This window comes from Fusarium odoratissimum (assembly GCF_000260195.1).
Source record: "Fusarium odoratissimum NRRL 54006 unplaced genomic scaffold supercont1.41, whole genome shotgun sequence".
Taxonomy (NCBI): domain Eukaryota; kingdom Fungi; phylum Ascomycota; class Sordariomycetes; order Hypocreales; family Nectriaceae; genus Fusarium; species Fusarium odoratissimum.
In genome coordinates, this window is record NW_022158723.1 from 119,366 (window position 1) to 138,892 (window position 19,527).

General features: G+C 50.3%; 6 protein-coding genes across 6 annotated transcripts; 4 read left to right on the forward strand and 2 right to left on the reverse strand.

The window, feature by feature from the left end:
• The first annotated feature begins 40 nt into the window (after positions 1–40).
• FOIG_14439 (coatomer protein complex, subunit alpha (xenin)) lies at positions 41–5,733 on the forward strand. The gene is made up of 6 exons (XM_031215685.1): positions 41–380; positions 445–494; positions 556–875; positions 935–2,833; positions 2,887–4,007; positions 4,063–5,733. Exons 1-6 carry the CDS (start codon positions 351–353, stop codon positions 4,303–4,305), a joined length of 3,663 nt encoding a protein of 1,220 aa, XP_031054570.1. The 5' UTR covers positions 41–350; the 3' UTR covers positions 4,306–5,733.
• Positions 4,248–5,836, reverse strand: FOIG_14440 (26S proteasome regulatory subunit N12). Its single transcript, XM_031215686.1, has 2 exons — positions 5,023–5,836; positions 4,248–4,964 (listed from the first exon to the last, which is right to left on the reverse strand). Exons 1-2 carry the CDS (start codon positions 5,560–5,562, stop codon positions 4,692–4,694), a joined length of 813 nt encoding a protein of 270 aa, XP_031054571.1. The 5' UTR covers positions 5,563–5,836; the 3' UTR covers positions 4,248–4,691.
• A 1,881-nt stretch (positions 5,837–7,717) lies between these two features.
• FOIG_14441 (uncharacterized protein) lies at positions 7,718–11,888 on the forward strand (the record flags this gene model as incomplete). The annotated part of the gene is made up of 4 exons (XM_031215687.1): positions 7,718–7,790; positions 8,970–9,075; positions 9,260–11,822; positions 11,877–11,888. 4 exons carry the CDS (start codon positions 7,718–7,720, stop codon positions 11,886–11,888), a joined length of 2,754 nt encoding a protein of 917 aa, XP_031054572.1.
• Positions 11,889–12,560: 672 nt separating this feature from the next.
• On the forward strand, positions 12,561–13,955 carry FOIG_14442 (uncharacterized protein; the record flags this gene model as incomplete). Its single annotated transcript, XM_031215688.1, has 1 exon — positions 12,561–13,955. The coding sequence occupies one exon, from the start codon at positions 12,561–12,563 to the stop codon at positions 13,953–13,955; it is 1,395 nt and encodes a 464-aa protein (XP_031054573.1).
• A 44-nt stretch (positions 13,956–13,999) lies between these two features.
• Positions 14,000–15,608, reverse strand: FOIG_14443 (uncharacterized protein). The gene is made up of 2 exons (XM_031215689.1): positions 14,826–15,608; positions 14,000–14,773 (listed from the first exon to the last, which is right to left on the reverse strand). The coding sequence occupies exons 1-2, from the start codon at positions 15,334–15,336 to the stop codon at positions 14,235–14,237; spliced, it is 1,050 nt and encodes a 349-aa protein (XP_031054574.1). The 5' UTR covers positions 15,337–15,608; the 3' UTR covers positions 14,000–14,234.
• A 653-nt stretch (positions 15,609–16,261) lies between these two features.
• On the forward strand, positions 16,262–17,383 carry FOIG_14444 (uncharacterized protein; the record flags this gene model as incomplete). The annotated part of the gene is made up of 1 exon (XM_031215690.1): positions 16,262–17,383. The coding sequence occupies exon 1, from the start codon at positions 16,268–16,270 to the stop codon at positions 17,381–17,383; it is 1,116 nt and encodes a 371-aa protein (XP_031054575.1). The 5' UTR covers positions 16,262–16,267.
• Between the last annotated feature and the right edge of the window lie 2,144 nt (positions 17,384–19,527).

Sequence of the window (19,527 nt, forward strand, 5' to 3'; positions counted from 1 at the left end):
GCCCCTCCATTCGGGGGAACAATGTTGCGTTCCATTACGGTGGCTTTACACCTCTGCACTCCCCCGGTATGATAACCCACAATTGAGCATCGTGTTCAATTGCCCAAGCCTAAGCCTACCTTAGGAGTTCGCTTCGTTGGCCAGCATTCAACTCAACTAACTTACGCCTCCCTTTCACTCTGACCTCCCGTATACCTCGACAAGCCCGCGCTGTGCTGGTCAGCTCGCACCCGAATCTCGCGATCCAGCTACACGCAAGCCGAATAGCTGCTTTCTATAATCCGCTTCTGGGCGCCTTGAATTGTTCCACCCCTTAATGCTCGAAGCTGCGGCTTCACCTCCCCGCCAATATGCAGTCCTCCCCGGGAATGTTGACCAAGGTAGATTGCGATGCAATTGCTTTGTTTCGCTTGCTTGTGATTACTGACACTCTCCTTTGCACAGTTCGAGTCTAAGTCCTCGCGAGCTAAAGGCATTGCCTTTCATCCTAAGAGGTTCGTTGTCCGACGTCGCTGAACCGCATCGCAAGCTTTAGAGCTGACAAGTTGTAACCAGACCATGGATCCTGGTGTCGCTTCACTCTTCTACCATTCAGCTCTGGGATTACCGAATGGGAACTCTAATTGACCGTTTCGAGGAACACGATGGTCCTGTCCGTGGTGTCGACTTTCACAAGACACAGCCGCTTTTCGTCTCAGGCGGTGACGACTATAAGATCAAAGTCTGGTCTTACCAGACTCGACGATGCCTCTTCACCCTTAACGGCCATCTCGACTACGTCCGAACCGTCTTCTTCCATCACGAGCTTCCCTGGATTCTGTCAGCATCCGATGACCAGACCATCCGGATATGGAACTGGCAGAACCGCTCCTTGAGTATGTCAAGATTACTTGCTGTCTTGGTCTAATAGCCGATAATGCTGACTTATTCCTAGTTTGCACCATGACTGGTCACAACCACTATGCCATGTGCGCCCAATTCCACCCCAAGGAAGACCTCGTTGTCTCTGCGTCGCTCGATCAGTCCGTTCGTGTTTGGGACATTTCCGGTCTCCGAAAGAAGCACTCCGCCCCTACCTCGATGTCCTTCGAAGATCAAATGGCGCGTGCCAATCAGAACCAGACCGATATGTTTGGAAACACTGATGCTGTCGTCAAGTTCGTTCTCGAGGGTCACGACCGTGGCGTCAACTGGGTCGCTTTCCATCCCACCATGCCCCTCATTGTTAGCGCTGGCGATGATCGCTTAGTGAAGCTGTGGCGCATGAGCGAGACCAAAGCTTGGGAAGTCGATACGTGCCGAGGACACTTCCAGAATGCGTCCGGATGTCTGTTCCACCCTCATCAGGACTTGATCCTATCTGCTGGAGAGGATAAGACCATCCGTGTATGGGACCTGAACAAGCGAACCGCTGTTCAGTCTTTTAAGCGAGAAAATGATCGCTTCTGGGTCATTGCGGCGCATCCCGAGATCAACTTGTTTGCTGCTGGTCACGATAATGGTGTGATGGTATTTAAGTTGGAGCGAGAGCGCCCTGCCTCAGCCGTTCACCAGAACCTACTCTTCTACGTCACCAAGGAGAAGCACGTCAAGTCTTATGACTTCCAGAAGAACATCGAGAGTCCTACGCTCCTGTCGCTCAAGAAGCTTGGCAGCGCCTGGGTAGCACCCCGGACATTGTCCTTCAATCCCGCAGAACGATCCATTCTCGTTACCTCACCTGCTGACGGCGGATCTTATGAGCTGGTTAACCTTCCCAAGGATGGCTCTGGCGCCATCGAGCCTGCTGAGTCTAAGCGTGGTTCTGGAAGCTCTGCCATTTTCGTTGCCCGTAACCGATTTGCCGTTCTCAACACCGCCAACCAGACCATTGACATCAAGGATCTTTCCAACAACACTACCCGATCCTTCAAGCCCCCCACTGGAACTACTGATATCTACTTTGGAGGTACAGGCAACCTTTTAATCATTGCTCCTACTTCCGTCCACCTCTACGACATCCAGCAGAAGAAGAGTACTGCTGAGCTCGCTGTCAATGGTGTCAAGTATGTTGTTTGGTCTAACGATGGTCTCTACGCTGCTCTTCTAAGCAAGCACAACGTCACAATTGTGTCCAAGACCCTCGAGCAGGTCAGTACTCTTCATGAGACTATTCGTATCAAGAGTGCCACTTGGGATGATGCTGGCGTTCTGCTCTACTCGACCCTTAACCATGTAAAGTATACTCTGCTTAATGGTGATAACGGTATCGTCCGAACCCTCGACCAAACTGTGTACCTGGTCAAGGTCAAGGGTCGTAACGTCTACTGCCTCGACAGAGCCGCCAAGCCCCGTATTCTTCAGGTTGATCCCACGGAATACCGGTTCAAGTTGGCCCTTGTCAAACGTAACTACGAGGAAATGCTTCACATCATCCGAAACTCCAGTCTCGTTGGTCAATCGATTATCTCATATCTTCAAAAGAAGGGTTACCCTGAAATTGCCCTCCAATTCGTTCAGGACCCCACCACTCGATTTGACCTGGCTGTCGAATGCGGCAACCTGGATGTTGCTGTTGAGATGGCCAAGGAACTTGACAAGCCCAAGTTCTGGACCCGTTTGAGCACAGAAGCATTGGCACATGGTAACCATAAGGTTGTCGAGATGTGCTACCAAAAGCTCAAGCAGTTTGATAAGCTCTCCTTTCTATATCTCGCTACTGGTAACCAATCTAGGCTTGCTCGTATGGCTAAGATTGCCGAGCACCGTGGTGATTTCACCTCGCGCTTCCAGAACGCACTTTACCTTGGAGAGGTTGAGGACCGTATCCAAATGTTCAAGGAGATTGATCTTTGTAAGTTTCAAGCCAAGTCCATTTCCAGGAATGCTTAACTAACAAAATTTTAGACCCCCTTGCCTACATGACTGCCAAGTCTCATGGTCTGGAGGAGGAATGCCAGTCCATCCTGGAGGCCACTGGTTTGACTGAAGAGGACCTCACCTTGCCAACCCTTGGAGAGCCCTTGTCTGTCCGTGAGCCTGTTGTGCATACTTTCGAGTCTTCTTGGCCCACCAAGGCTACCTCACAGTCCTTCTTTGAGAAGGCCCTGCTTGGCCAGGTTGAAGGTCTTTCCCTGGAGGATGAGCCTGCTGCCGCCAATACAGGCTTTGAGGACGCTATGGAAGATGACTCGGCTGCCAAGCGTAACGGCGCATTGATCGATGATGACGATGAAGATGCTGCCGGCTGGGATATGGGAGACGATGACGTTCCCGAGGCTGATAGTGACTTTGTTAATGTTGAGAGCGTCGACGCCGCCGGTGCTGCCAGCAGCGAGGCAGATATGTGGGCACGAAACTCACCACTGGCCGTTGATCACGTTGCTGGCGGATCTTTCGAGACTGCTATGCAACTTCTCAACCGACAGGTTGGAGCTGTCGACTTCGCCCCTCTCAAGTCTCGATTCTTGGAAGTCTACTCAGCATCCAAGACTTTCCTTCCCGCTTCTGAGGGCCTGCCGCCTTTGATCAACTATGTCCGCAGAACTCTCGATGAGACAGATCCCCGAAAGGTCCTGCCGATTATCCCCCGAGATCTCGAGCACCTTGCTTCCAACGACCTGCAAGCGGGCTATGACTCGATGAAGGCTAACAAGCTCGAGGCTGGTATCGGCATTTTCAAGGGTATCCTTCACTCCATCCTTGTCAATGCCGTGTCAAGTGAGGACGAGGTCGCTGAGGCGAAGAAGCTTATTACCTCGGCCAGTGAGTATGCTGTCGCCATGAGCATTGAGCTTTCCAGGAGACAATTGGGTGCTCCTGATATCGTGGCTAAGGACGCGGAGAAGCTCCAGAGGAGTTTGGAGCTGTCAGCGTACTTCACTATCCCTAAGATCGAGGTTCCTCACAGACAGCTCGCTCTGCTCAGTGCTATGCAGCTGGCTATTCGCAACAAGAACTACAACTCTGCTTTGAGTTTTGCTAACCGCATCATCGCCAATGGCGGTGCTACCAAGATTGTAGAAAACGTAAGTGATATCGAACTTCCGATGCTTGCTCCGATTATTGACCAAAATGTTACAGGCCAAGAAGACCAAGGCTCAGTGCGAGCGCAATCCCAATGATGCTATTGAAATTGAGTTCGACCAGTTCGCCGAGTTTGATGTGTGCGCAGCCAGCCATACCCCTATCTACAGCGGTACTGCATATGAGGAGTGTGCCTTCGATGGCTCCAAGTATCACACCAAGTACAAGGGCACTGTCTGCAGAGTGTGTGAAGTATGTGAGATTGGCAAGCATGGAAGCGGTTTGAAGCTGTTCGCCTAGACTGGGTAGAGCATTGTCGAATAAGATTTAATGACGGGAGCGCATAGTTGGAATTGGGAGTTTCGAGTCAACGATGCACAAAAAGGAGCCAGGTAGACGAGGTGGAAAGTCTAGGGCTTTAAAAAGGTTGGACTTGGACGACTGGTTGATAGAACGATGGCAAAGGAGTCATGTCTTTGTAGTTGCAACTTAGCCTGATTATACGCGAGAAGCACAAGACCAAGGAATCACGTTTAAAGACTAGATGCTTGACGTTTGTTTTGAGACTCGCCTGGCTGGCGAGCTCATCAATTGAATTAATCGTACAGCAACCGTTAGTCCCCTCTACTAGTCTATGTTTGTCTTCACGTTGTTTCCTCGCCAAGAATTCTGCCCTGATAACTCCATTACACGATCGTCTCAAGCTCACGTGCGTAGCCCAGGGCGTTTTCTATCACCATCTGACTCATCTCCTTGTTTTGGTCGCCATCCTCGCCTTCAGCAGTATCAGGGAAGTAGATGTTACCATCACGGACGATCCAGCCACGGTGGTGAGCGAAAGAGATAACATCGCCCTCTGAGTCCAAGAAGAGAAGGGACTTTGTGGAGCTGATAGGAAGGCTGGGGTATGCGCGCTCGCTGCTGGAAGCAATCTCGGAGCGGATCTGGTTCTTGAGGATCTACAACCGAGTCAATATTCGCTACTTGGGCGGGATTGGAATGAATATGCCAACTTACTTCTGAGAATACGCTATACTCATCGCAGGGCACCTCGCTGCTCTTCATGGCCTTCCATACCCGGTCATAGGATCCTTCCATCAACCATCTCTCTAGACGAATAGGATAGCCAAGGTATCGGTCGCTCTCAACGTCACCGCCACCACCCTCTCGGTTCTCCAAGCTCTCAAGCTCAGTGTGGAACTCAGCATATCGACCCTGTGTCAAGAGCAGAAGCAAGCTCAGACCAGTGACCTTGTTGCGCTCGGCCAAGTTGGGAGGGAGAACAGCAGCGGGAAGCTCATAGAAGGGCTGAAGCTGCTGGACGTAGCGGGTGAAAGCTTCGGGGTTGCGGGCGCGGATGGCGAATAGGGCACCCTGTTCGTAGGTCTCGCGGGCGAGAGGCAGAAGATGCGTCGGGGTTGAGGGAGCGGGTGTAAGGGCGTTGAGCTTGAGGAGAGCGAGTTTAGCCTTTGAGAGGAGGGCGTTGGCATCGGTATAGCTCATAGAGGGGGAGTGCTTGAGCTGGGAGATAATCTGGGCGAGATTGCGTTCGGCCATGGTGGGCGGGGGAGTTGTCAACGATTTAATATGTGATAATTGATGTTTCGCAGGTTGGATTTATATGGTGGCCCTGTGAAAGCAGCGATCAAAGTCGTGGTGTTGTTTGTGGTTGGTAGTGTTGATGATGATATTGGATCCAATTCAAGCTTCACCAGGCTGCATCCAGTGACGCGAGGCCACGGCTCATGCCTGTGGTTGCTGCGAGGTCACTTTATTGCGGGATCGACGGGTGAAGGATATTCCGTTCCGCCAGCATCACTGTCAAAGGATCATGGATCGCAACTATGAACAGGAAGCTAGAAAGTTCAAAAAGCTTCGACATGGTATTTTTATTTTTATTTTTATAGAATCCTAGGACTCTGTGTCTGCTTTGAAGTTAATATTTCTTCATTGTTTGCACTTGTCACCATTTCTGGTATTGACATTGACGCGACTGATCAGAGTTCAACGCCTACAGCAAAGAGCATGGCCATTTCACAGTTGACGATGCTACTGTCTTTTTAGACGTGCTTTATCAACATGCGAACTTGCAAGCGTGGTTCGCCTGTAATGGTGTAGTAACGGTCGATAACACATTACATTGATTCACAATTTGTTGTCACTTGCATCACCACCAGAGCCGTACGTGGTTCTTGGTGGAGTGGCATCCAATCCATTTGTGCTTGTGTTCGTGGAGATTTTACATATACTCCGACGTATGATTACGACATTGACTCAATAAAATACTGATCGTCAAAGGCCATCAGGTCAAAACGAAAAACCCACTTTATCCCGTTCTTATAGTCCCAAGCTACTGTACCAAGATTCAGTATTCCATATAAACGGACGGCTCTCAAAATAGCAACTGGGGCTGTGGCTGAGTAAACGTATGATATAAGCGTCCATATACAGCCATTGGATGCATCGAAAGTCGTTAATTCGGCGTATTTGGAAACATTCGAGTGATTGCGTGGTCGGAAATGAAGAACCCGACCAAACACCGCTTAGAAGATGTTGAACTGTCCAAGGACGAAGCTAAGGCAAGGCATGGTAATCAGCCGCTCGAAGCTATGAAATTGCCCCTCACCAAGTCTGCCTGTGGCTGTCCTCCACCTCAAATTCGAGAAGCAGGCGAAGATGCCAAGGCTGAAACCACTATACCTAGACTAATCAGCTTCAACTGCAAGATCCCACGTTTGTGACGGGCGCTGTATCTGCCTTGTGGCGTTTGTGCACTTGTTTGATACACTCAAGATGCGGTGTTCAGCCAAAGATACCGTCTAATGCTGTCGGAATTGATAGGTCAGGGAGTTGCCGTTTCGCGGCACCCCCCTTAGTTTCCAGTGTAAGCTCCCTCACATCGCAGGGCAAGAGGTGCAGTGCCTAAGAGTAGAACGCCCAGATTGTTGCAAGAGGCATCTGACGTCGAAGACCTTGGACGAGTACAGTACCTATTATTTCTTCCGTCAACCCTCTTTCATATATCGTACCATCCATCCTGTTCCTTTCCTCTGTGCCAATTTCATTTCTGCCCAGTATAACCAAATCTCGAACCTGAAGATACCCTCCATTCGCCAACTCTCACGCTGATCTGATCGATCGATAGCGGGTGTTTAATCTCCTGGCTTACAACTCGAAACGAGAAGCTCCCTCGAAGGAACAGGAACTGGAGCAAGATCCCTGCTGCGATCCAGAAGCACATTGCATCACATCCATTAGTTTCCGGCACTCGAATCTTTTGGCCTAGAACAGTACAGTACAGCTACCGCCAACATTATTTCCAGCATCGAATTCATCGCCGCGTATCGCATCGCATTGCAAACAGCACGACGTACCAGCCTCCAGCTCGCTTTTCCCCACGCACTTTTCGCTGTCTCGCATGTCTATTTGGGTGTGCCCCGCCCTTCGAACAGCTCCCACGCCCGCGCCCGCCATTTTCTCAAGTCGCAAGGCCCAACCCGCCCACAGCCCGAGCCAGGGTTCCATATGCTGGCTAGTGATAGTGGTGTCACAGATCTAGAAACACCAGACGGGCGAATACATAACGAAGGCATCAAGCCCTCTACTGGCCGCGGTCTAGTCGATTCCGACACTTTCTATATTCTGTCCTTGTTCCTCGACTTAGTATTCCACTCAGCCGCAACCTGTTTCGTCACTCGTGCTTCTGACCGCGATGGCCAGCTATCAGCAATATGCACAGCTTGGCAAGAAAGCTAACAACTCAGCCGCTGCTGGCAATTCATCATGTAAGCAATCATCATGCTCCCGTCATCCTCTTTTTCCTCTCCCCCTCCACGGTACTTCCCTCGTAAGAGCTGATATGCAGGGAGCGGCGCCGAAGCGTTATGGCAATACCCCATTTGCCTATTTGATGTGCTTGCTTGCTTGATGACTGATGATGGTCAACTTTGAATACTTGACATTGGACCCTTGTTTACACCCCCGAGAACTCAAAAATGCAAGACAGTTCACAATGCCTGGAATGCGACTTGGACACCGGCTGAGATACCACTTTGAGATACCCGCCCGCTTGCTGTACGATATGTCACCTACGCAGGCCAACGTTCCGTTCCTGAAAGCTCCAGCGCTGATCACTCGAGACTGGAGTGCTATTTACGGCTGCCGCCCAGTGCACTGCCTGGCACTCATGGCCGCCAAGCCACTATGGGTCTCAGACAAGCAGCGTGTCAGGGTGCAATTATGCCTGAACATTGGATAACGAGAGTCTGTCTCCCTCCGAAAAACATGTCCTGTGTCAATGGATATTGCAAATCTCAACGCAATATTCAAGCACCGCCATCTGAATTACGCAAGATCAAACTTAGAATCTCTCCTTGCCATTCCAAATTACACGGCAGTTGTATCCTCGCTCATACATAAGAACCGAAATCCATCTTCAGCCTCAGTTGGCCCCACGAACGAGTTGGCGCTGGATCTTCCCTGTAACAGGACCCTTGCGCTTGGCCACCAGCCCCTGAAGAGGATTGGGCCGGGCCTCTTTACAGCATTCCCGCTGCATTATCGTTACTTTTGGATCCCCTCCATCGTTGGGCTTCGCTTCAGGGTATCGCATTCTACTTGATTCTCGAACCTGGATTATTTGAACCAACTCCCTACCGCAAATTAGCTCTGGAAACCTTGAATTGGAGCTGGAACTGCTACCACCAATAATCAGTCGATCAAGCAAGCAAGCACTCAACCCAGCGAACTGACCAAGCCAGTGCCTAACGCACGCGCAGTATAAACAGGCTGCTGTTTGCTGGTTCGAGGCAAAGAGGGGTTACGCCGCTGCTTCTGCAGTCATCGGTGACCGCGCCCCGTCAGCTCTTACATTCGTTCGCTGTGAACGAGAACAAGGGCCCCTTCTTTATTCGTCTTATCCTCCCCGACCCTCTTGCTGACATCTTACGTCCTTTTTGCGATAGACGGCCAGCGAACCGAGATGGCTCCCCCACAGTTAGGCGCGACATTTGTCCCCGGCGGCTTCGATGATTATTATATGCCAGAAGTCGTTGCTCCCTCCCCTCAAAGGTATGTCTCTTGGCTCTTCCCCCTTAATCCCATTTCCGGCACGGTCTCCAGTTTCTATTTCCCAAACCACCATGCTCCTTTCCCTTGCCTGATCCTATATAAATAAAGCTTGCCAGCACCGGATGCGGTTGTAACGGTGAAAAGGTGGGGCATGCTGACGTTTCTTTGTTGTTGTTGTATCTAGGGTAACCCCTCAGGTCCCTCAAAATATGCAAGAGGACCTCCAGCGCATGGAGCTCGAGGCTACTTCTGTTGAACCACGATCACAAACCTATTCAGGCCCAGGTCCTCGTCACTCTCGTGAACCGTCGCTCTCTACTTACACCAATCCTCGGGGAGCCGACCCGCCCAGGCCCCAGCCGGCAACACAGGTCTCAAGCGACGACATCCGAGCATACCAGTCCACCGATAAGATCTCCGAGAGTCTCAGCACCATGAGCTTCGACGCCCCCTCATTTTCGCCTTTTCCCAAGGTAAAGGGCGATAACATCCCCCCAACTGATGAGGAAAAGGAGGAGATTCTCTGGAACGCGCGCAAGCATGTTCTTCACTCACAGAATGTTTCAATGCAAATTACATGGGCGCGCGACGTCCTTACTTGGGCCGACATTTCCCAAGAGTCCATGATACGCGAATATGGCGAAAAGGCCCGACCTGCTACGCCCCGCATAGAACACGAACTCCGAGTCGATGCAATCAACATCATTACCTACTTGTCGCAGCAAGAACACCCCGAAGCACTATATATGCGCTCAAAATGGCTCGAGTTTGGCAAGTTTGGTAACCGTGTTGACAAGCGCGAGGCTTATATCGGCTACAAGCGCGCCGCAGAACTCGGTCATGGACGATCCGAGTATCGCATGGGCATGTTGTACGAGCAGTCCAATGACATGTCCAAGGCGAAGGAGCATTACTACCGCGGTCTTTCCCTCAAGGACTCAGCCTCGCTGTACCGAATGGGCATGATGAGTCTTTTAGGCCAGCATGGCGAGACGAAAGATTACTCGACTGGTCTGGAGCGGATACAGGCCGCGGCCGACAGCTCCGACGAAGACGCCCCTCAGGGTGCTTATGTTTACGGTATGCTCATAGGACGCGACTTACCGGACATAACAATCCCCGAGGGCTTGTTGCCCAACAATCCATTGACGACAAAGATGTATATCGAGAAGTCAGCTTATCTTGGGTTTGCTAAGGCCCAACTCAAGATGGGACAAGCATACGAACTCTGCCAGTTCGGATGTGACTTCAACCCGTCTTTCTCTCTTCACTACTACGGCCTAGCAGCTAAGCAAGGTCTTCCCGAGGCAGCCCTCGGTGTGAGTCGATGGTTCCTCTTTGGCTACGAGGGCGTTTTCAAGAAGAACGAGTCGCTCGCGTACAAGTATGCTCAAGAGGCTGCTGCCGCTAAGCTACCGACAGGAGAATTTGCCTTGGGCTACTACAACGAAATAGGAATCCATGTTGAGAAGAGCTTGTCAGAAGCTAGAAAGTGGTATCAGCTGGCCGCCGATCACGGCAATCAAGACGCCCTTGGCCGACTCGATTCTCTGGACGAGAATAACACTCTGTCTAAATCTGACCACGAAACTACCACACTGACCCGCATCAAGTCGCAACACGGATCCCAGCGAGGCAAGCGCCCTGATCGCTTCAAGCAGCCACAACAAATGCCTACTCTCAGTGAAGGAAGTGCCCCTGCTTCACCTTCACTAGACGGACCGGGTTACCCCAAGCCGCAGGATCCGCAGTCCAATCCTTCTCTCGGAATACGGCCCACCATCGTCTCGGAGCACGTCAACTTCCCAGACCCCTCGCGAGCTTCTTTTGTACTCCCTGCGGCAACGGACAGACCTCCTGCCTTCAATGTTAGATTGGATGCCAACCAAGGCCCAGTGCGACCCCAATCGGCAGCTCCCTACCCCGAAGATGACCGGCCACCACCCCTGACAGTTCGTTCCAAGTCCACCGCACCTTACCCCGAGGACGACACCCAAGGTCCTACTTCTCCTCGTTTCAATCAAGGCGGACGCATGGGACCCCCTTCAGGACCCCCTTCAGATCGCCCATCAAGCGCTTTTGGCATCAAGCCCCAATCAGGTGGTCCTCGTCCTATGCCGCAATCTCAATCGATGGGCAATCTTCACCCTGGAGGCCCAGGAGGTCCCGGCCGACCCGACCCCCGCAACAGGGCTGCATCCACTGGATGGGAAGGCCAACAAGGACCCGGAGGTCCCGGAGGACGTCCTTCTCCCTATCCAGAAGACAACGGAGCACCGTACGGTGGAATACAAAAGACACCCACTGGTGGCCAATACTCACCGGGCTTGCAAAACCCTCAGTCCCAAAACTATGAACGCTTCTCGCGCGTACCTGGAGCTAGTGGACGCCCCGAGCGTGGGAGCTCTCTTCCCCAGAACCAGCAGCAACAGCAGCAACAATCACCACCTCAGGCGAACCGACCCCCACGAACGTCAAGTGCTCAGCCGCCAATGGTGTCTGGTGGTGCTGGCCCGGGCGGCAGGCCGTCTCCGGGACCTTATGGCGGACCTCAAGGAGGACCTCAAGGGGGCCCATCTGGTCCTCCAAGAACTGGAAGCGCACCTCCATCACAATTTCAGCGGCCCGATAACAGGCCGAGCCCTGCTCCCAGCGCTGCAACGATGCCGCCAAAGGGAGCGGGTAAACAGGGACCTGCAACGTTTGAAGATATGGGTATCCCACAAGGAAAACAGGACAGTGACTGTGTAAGTTTGCTGGTAGATTTGTGTTTATTGACGGAGTACTAACACCCTTGACAGATCCTCATGTAAAGTTGGAAAGTGGATAAGAAGGACTAAACCAAATAGGACATGCACGAATCAGTTGTTTTAGGGACTACATTCGAACACATAAAGCCGGTTGAAAGGGCATCTTTTTGGAGTCGAGCTCGCGGACGGAATGCATTTGCACTGGGCTCGGAAGTAAATATCCGTGAGACGGGAAAGGGCTGGCAGGGTTGGTTGCGTAAAAACGCTGAATATTTGGGTATCGAGTATTGTCAGTATGATCTCTCAATGTATTGAGTTCAAGATGTGGACCAAAGATAGCGTGCGTAGATGGCGATGTTCAGAGGAGTATTTTTCTTTCATATCTTGTTGCAGTCTTGAGCCGTTGAGTGTCTGTGCGATAATAGCTTTGTCCAAGTTCGACTTTAAAGATGCTGTTCGAGTATAATGGTTCCATGCCCAAGCGGTGAACTTGTGGATGACCCGACGAACAATCCTCTGAAGGATTTGAAGGACACAAGAGGAAAAATGATGAACGCTGTGTAGCAATGAGTATATAACTTTGCGGATTGTCCAGCCATTACTCTCATCACCATCTTCCCTCAGTGTTCCGTCGACGCCTCGAGGGTGATTACACATAGGCTATTCATTAATAAATCCTTTATCATACATCAGTCGATCGACGACCAAGAGACACACGTCTCTTCCACCACCAATATGGCACATACCGATCGAGGATTCCAGCTGCAGTCCCTGGATGCTGCCGGACAGGCATACAATCCTTTCTCGGCAAACCCAGAGGGACAATCTAACCATGCGAATCAATCAGTGTCGGAATTCGGCCAGAGTTTGCTCGAGGAGGCGATTGGCCGAGCCTCTTCAGATAGCTCCAGGGCTCCAGTACCGCCCCCTGACGGTGGATGGAGAGCGTGGTGTGTTGTACTATCCACACACTTGGTATATATGAACACCTGGGGCTGGGTGAACTCCTTTGGCATTTTCCAGGCCTATTATGCTGAGCATCTGGGTCTCCCAGCAAGCAAGATCTCGTGGATCGGTTCCATTGGCGTTTTTCTTCTATTCTTCGTCGGTACCTTGACAGGACGTCTTGTCGACGCTGGATATTTCCGCTGGGTGTTTGCCTGTGGTATCGTCTTCCAGGTCACAGGTATCATGGTAACTTCGTTCTGTACTGACTATTGGCACTACTTTGGTGTTCAGGGTGCTCTCGTTGGTTTGGGGCATAGCTGTCTGTTCTGTCCTGTGCTGGCAGTACTATCGACGTTCTTTGCTAGAAAACGGGCTTTGGCCATGGGAGTCGCAGCATGTGGAAGTGCAACAGGAGGTGTCTTGTTTCCTCTCCTCGTTCGAGCTCTTCTTCAAAAGGTAGGTTTTGGCTGGACTCTGCGCATTGTGGGTTTCGTGCAGCTTTTTCTTCTGCTTGTCGCCCTGGTACTTGTTAAGCCTCGGCTTCGACCACGTCGATCTGGCCCCCTGATTGATTTCTCTGCCTTAAAAGATATTGAGTACGTGTTGTACGTCACTGCCTCATTTTTTACTTGCCTGGGGGTATATCTAGCTTACTATTTCATGGCAGCTTTCTCTCGTACAGCTATCGACCCGCCCTTTACCTTCAATCAGTCTCTTGATCTTCTGATGATTCTGAACGGTGTTGGCGTTTTTGGTCGACTGCTCGCAAATTGGACAACTGATCACATAGGCGCCATCAATGTCTTCGCACCGCACTCCTTCTTTGCTGGAGTAATACTCTTTTGCTGGATGGGGGTTACCAACAAGCCAAGTCTGTACGTATGGGCCGTCTTCTATGGTATCCTCGCCGCCGCGATTCAGAGTCTCTTCCCCACCGGTATCTCTCTGCTGACTGAGGATTTGAACAAGATTGGTGTTAGGATGGGAATGGCCTTCACGATTGCTAGTTTTGCTTCCCTCGCGGGACCACCTGCTGCAGGTGCTATTATTGATGCGGAGCATGGCTTCAAAGGTGCGCAGGCGTTTGCTGGTACAGCTATGTTGTTGGGTGCATCGTTTCTTATTGCAGCGAAGAAGAAGAGGATGGCTAGACTTGGAACCGGTTGGTTTGACAAGTGCTGAGTTGGTCTTGGTTTGGAACGGTAAGTAAGTGTAAAAGATAGAAAGGGGTAAGTTGGCCTTTTGTATTTGTCCTTTTTGATCAACTAACAGGTTGTCTAACTATCTCAATATGAATCGATTTGGAGCATCTATCATGCCCATTGTAGTTACTTGCCATGTATAACTGATTCATGAAACTCGAATAATGTCTCTTCCTCTTGCTATGACTAATTACTTAGGTTTGTCGACTCTCCGACAATGCTTAACTTTTGGCTTCAATGAACTACAATTAATCATTGTCTAGTCATCAAGTTTGATGACAACCTTTCCGACCTGCTTGCCTTGCCAAACATACTCGATTGCCTCCTCTGCTTTATCGAAAGACCAAGTCGAGTCAAGAATATCCTCGAAAGTCATCTGTGTCGCAGAGATGGCAGCCATAAGTTCATCCTGATCATCCTTAGACCCCGCGTTGATACCGCGAACGTTCAGTCGTCGATCGATGATAGTGGAAACAAACTCCTTTAAATGCTCAGGTTTAGGGCCGCCCAGATAACCAACTTGGCTGACAATGCCTCCACGTCGAGTGCACTCCATGGACCGAACGAGAGAACTGCTGCCACCGTTCTCGACGACGAGATCAACGCCGACACCATTTGTTAGACGGAGAACTTCCTTGTGCCATTCTGAGTGGGTCTTGTAGTTGACGGTTTGGATCTCTGGCTTTCCGAATTGCTTCTTGATTTGTTCTAACTTCTCATCACTTGAGGAAGTAAGGATGACCCGAAGACCTGAAGCGCGAGCCAGCTTGAGAGCAAAAGTGGAAACGCCGCCAGTGCCTGAGATTTGTTAATTATTGCCTCTGTATTGATATTCTGCGAGGGGACTTACCTTGGATCAAAACTGTTTGTCCGATATTAGCGCCCTTGAGAGCAGACCAAGCGGTCGTTCCAGCACACGGAATGATCGAAGCCTGAACCCAATCAAGATGCTCAGGTAATTTTGTGACCAACTTCTCATCAAAGATAATGTAAGTGGCCAAGATGCCATCCTCATTGGCCGCGAGCCAAGACCTTCCCGTCGAGCGAGCATTAACAAATTCTGAGTCCGTGATCGGAGCAACACGATCGCCAACCTTGACGAGCGAGACTCTATTCCCGACTGAAACGATCTCACCGGCGGCATCATTGCCAGGAATACCATTGGGAGTAACAGGCCATGGGTTACCGCCATTGGCTATGTTGGCATCGCGATAGTTGAGAGCAACTGCGTGCACTTTGATGAGAACGGCTGTTGGATGGAGAGGGAGAGGAAGATCTTCTGTTACAAGTTTCACTTTGGGGGTGCCTTTTGTATAATCGTCTGTTCGACGCCAGGCATGACGTTGAGTTGGTTGAGACATTTCTGGCTATGAAGAGAGTACTTCTGAGTAATGTGGTGTATCAGGGATGAAGATATACTGCTGTCATACCCTGATCTCGGAGCGGGAGACTGTTGTTCTTATACTGCGGTTGTCGTGATGAGGCGTCTTGTTGCTGACAGATCCATGTGGGGTAACCTCGTTTATAACTAACCTTGGTATGATATCATGAGTACATTACGACCTGGCTGTAGTTGAATCATGTTCCTTAAATCTTTTCTTGTTTTGGTTACCAAGGCTTCGAGAAGTGTCTGGTCTTGGCTAATGTCGGTTTCCTCACCCGTAGGGTATCCACATACTCAGAACTTGGCTGCCACTCCCGAACATGATCAATGTTTGAATGATGCGATTCAATGGAAACAATGAATGTGAACGAACTTAGGTCAAATCTCTTTAAAATCTTTAACTTGGAACAAGTAGTCAAATTAATAAAACTTGATATAGCCTATTCATCAATTCCTGCTTTTACTGTTGAACAGTATCTCAACCCCCGAGGCAGCTGACTTACACCATCGCCCAACCCTGTATTATCTCGGCACAGGAACCCGCAGATACCATACTTTAGGAACCAAAGAACATACCAGTATATCTCCTGTTTCCCTTTTTGGTATTCAGATGATATCTCCTTTAGAACTCCGTAAACTCACAGACCGAAAAAGGAAAGTTTAAAGAATATTCCTATCTGAATGAGGGGAAGCCGTTGATAGATCGGCATTCTCTGGATCCGTGGCGTCGAAGCTTCATGCTTGGGGTACAGGGGAATCTGAAGTAGGCTCGTTTTGTCAGAGGTGCATCGGTAAGACCAGTGTGTATAAGAAGTGTGACACCATGTCCTAGCTAGCTCATTCAATTATTCTTCACATGCCCTCTTCCAATAGTTCTACACAATTCTCTCCACTCATCGCCTAACAAGATGTCTGAGCTCAAGATAGCAAAGATAGACGTCTTCAAAGTCGACCTCCCTTACTCAGGGGGCGTTTACTATCTGTCAGGCGGCCGAGAGTATAGGAGTTTTGATGCAACCATTGTCCGAATAACCACAAATACTGGTATCGAAGGATGGGGCGAGAGCACCCCTTTCGGGTCAACTTACATCGCCTCGCATGCTCTTGGCGTGAGAGCAGGCATTGCCGAGATCGCTCCCTGGCTGATCGGCTTGGATCCAAGGCGAGTTGACCGCATTAACGAAGCCATGGACTCTGCTCTGACCGGTCACGAGCACGCCAAAACTCCTATCGACATTGCCTGCTGGGACATCTTCGGCAAGTCAGTGGGAATGCCTGTTTGCGAATTGCTTGGTGGTCGCACTGATGTTGGTCTGCCTATCATCTCGTCAATCTACATGGACAAACCCGAGGATATGCGAAAGCGTGTTGCAGAGCATAGAGCACGGGGATTCATCGGACACTCCGTCAAGATCGGCGGAGACCCCGGTGAGGATGCTCAGCGAATAACTGCCTCGCTCGCTGGTAAGCAGCCCGGGGAGTTCTTCCTGGTAGATGCCAACGGTGGCATGACCGTTGAAAACACCCTTCGCATGTTGAGGCTCCTCCCGCCCAGCTTGGACTTTGTTCTCGAAGCCCCCTGTGCCACATGGCGCGAAATCGTCTCCCTTCGTCGAAGAAGCAATGTGCCTATTCACTTCGACGAGCTCGCCACCACAGACGCATCGATAATCCAGATGATAGCAGATGACGCGGCCGAAGGCTTTGGGATCAAGATTTCAAAGAACGGCGGTTTGACCAAAAGTCGACGACATAGGGATATTGCTCTTGCGGCGGGCTATACCATGAGTTGTCAGGAGACCACCGGATCGGACATTGCTTTTGCGGCGATTGTTCATCTTGGGCAAACTATCCCGGAGAGGAATCTGAGATGTATTTTGGAGTGTAGAGATATGGTTACTGTGAAGACGGCGGACGGGGATTTTGAGGTTAGAAATGGGAGGGTTCATGCACCAAAGGAGCCTGGATTGGGAGTTGCGCCTCGTTTGGATGTTTTGGGTGATCCTGTTGCTAGTTACTCCTGACTTAAAATCAGATGATAGAACAATGGGATTGTTTAGACAGGGAGAGATTTTTTTTGAGTGTGTTTGGTGGGATGGTTCTCTGGAGAGATGAAAGGAGACGAATGGGTCTTGTTATGAAGGTAAGGTAGTCAAGTGTGAGAATGTTCATCCCAGAGTTCGGAGGATCACAAAAAAGAAAAAGAAAAAAAAACTCAACAGTTTGGCCGGATGATGAATATTTATGCAAATACTGGTAAATCTGTAACAATGTGAGTACTCGCAACTTTACTACATCTATCCCCGAGGTTAGAGAACCTTCGAGTTAGTCAAGGTCAAAGCAATCTATGGTAAAGGAAAGTGATTGGCAGGTTAGAATATGCACTTTTCCAATATCCCTGATCCCTTGCACGTACCTAGGTATACATGAACTCCTAAGGCCTCCCGATTACATTCTATCTCTTACGGCCTAATCAACCTGACGCGTCTGCTGTGGTTGGCCGTCTGCAGGAGGCCGTCTTTTGAGGGCCGCCCGACTCATAAACGGCCACCAGCACTTGGCCCCCTGCCTGCAATTTGCTGCAAGGCAGCCAGCCACAGAGCGAACCATTTTCAAGTCAAAGATGTGTACTTGGATAGATACCTAAAATGTAGCTTCACTTTCGATATCGTTCATCTTTTGTTTGCTGGTTCAACCATCCTGTCTGGAGGCCCACTTTGACTTCAACTACAGAAACGCTTTTGATATCTATCGACTGATTTACTAAGTATCAAGGAAACTATCTCAACTACCTGAAAACCTAGGTAGGCACCTATAACTTGCTCTATTTTGATATTGTTTGAGATAATGGGAGGCCGTCTCGCTACCACATGCACTGACAGTTGCTGCCAGTGCCAGTATCATCAAACGACAGCAGCCTCACAAGGTAAATGAATCATTCACCCACCCTTGGCATTGTTGGATTTTCTTCTCCAAACAAAATCTTCGCTCAGTTCATTTCATTTCTCTTCATTTCTCTCTTAACTTCGCCCTCACCTTCATCTTCCTTACCTTTGCATCGCGAGTATAACCTCGACTGCCGCGTACTGAGCTATACTACAACTGCAAGACAACTTATATTGACACTGAATCACCTCAGGGATCTATCTAGGTAACTTACCCACCTGAATCGCCTACTTTATTGGTAGAAGCGCGGTGCCTTAGGTGCTAGCAGCGATGCCTCCCCCCGTGACTTCTATTCCCCCTCGGAAGGGCAAGAGCGACAACGAAAAACCCTTGTCGCTCAACGATGCCCTTTATAACCACCTCGTTCTCCCCCCTCAACTCCCGCAACGCCAGGACTCCAATCTGGACGAGCTTGAGAAAGCCCTGGTTAACAGACTGTTGGCTTCTGTGAAGCACTTGCGAGATCTTCCTGAAAACGACCAGAGTTACGTTTGGAGCTTGATCGAGCGAGGCCTTCGTGCCACTAAAAGCATTCATGCAGGAGGTTGCGTCGACCGAACTGCGCTCATTCGAGAGCTCAACGATTTTGGAGAGTCAGATTTTCTGGTCGTCTATGTGCGGAGCCAGAACTGTGCTCTTTACATCCGCCGTTCGCAAGAGTAAGTCCTGTCTTCATACCTCGCCTTCAAACCACCGCAGCTCAACTAACTTGACCCAGTGCTATCTTTGGCGCTTCTGTCATATTCGAGGCCTTTGAGACCTCGGCGCGCAATGAAGATGTTCTAGCAACTGAAAATGCGCTTCAGTGGGACTTTCCTGGATGTGTAGTCGCAGCCCCCCTCGCTACATTCCGCGAGAACGGTTTCGTCTCCAATCTAGCCAATTTCCTCGACAACGCTTCGCGAGAATCACTCACCGATTTCTCCGCACAAGCGCTCAAAGCGGGAACATCTATGCCCGAGTTCCGCAACACATCAGAGCCTGCTCTTATTTCCTCTATGCTCATGGCTATTCTGCAACAAAACGGCCGCCGCCTCGCCCCAACTCTTCTGCAGAAGATGGTTCGGGACGATGTGCTGTGGAACAACGCAGAAAGACCATGGAAACGACTGCCTTATTGGCTTGTGCTGCGAGTTGCCATCTCTCGATACCTCGCTCAACGTTTGGGTGAAATTGGGCGAGTTGAGTACAAGTTTTTGTTGGCTCACCTCTTCAGTGAATT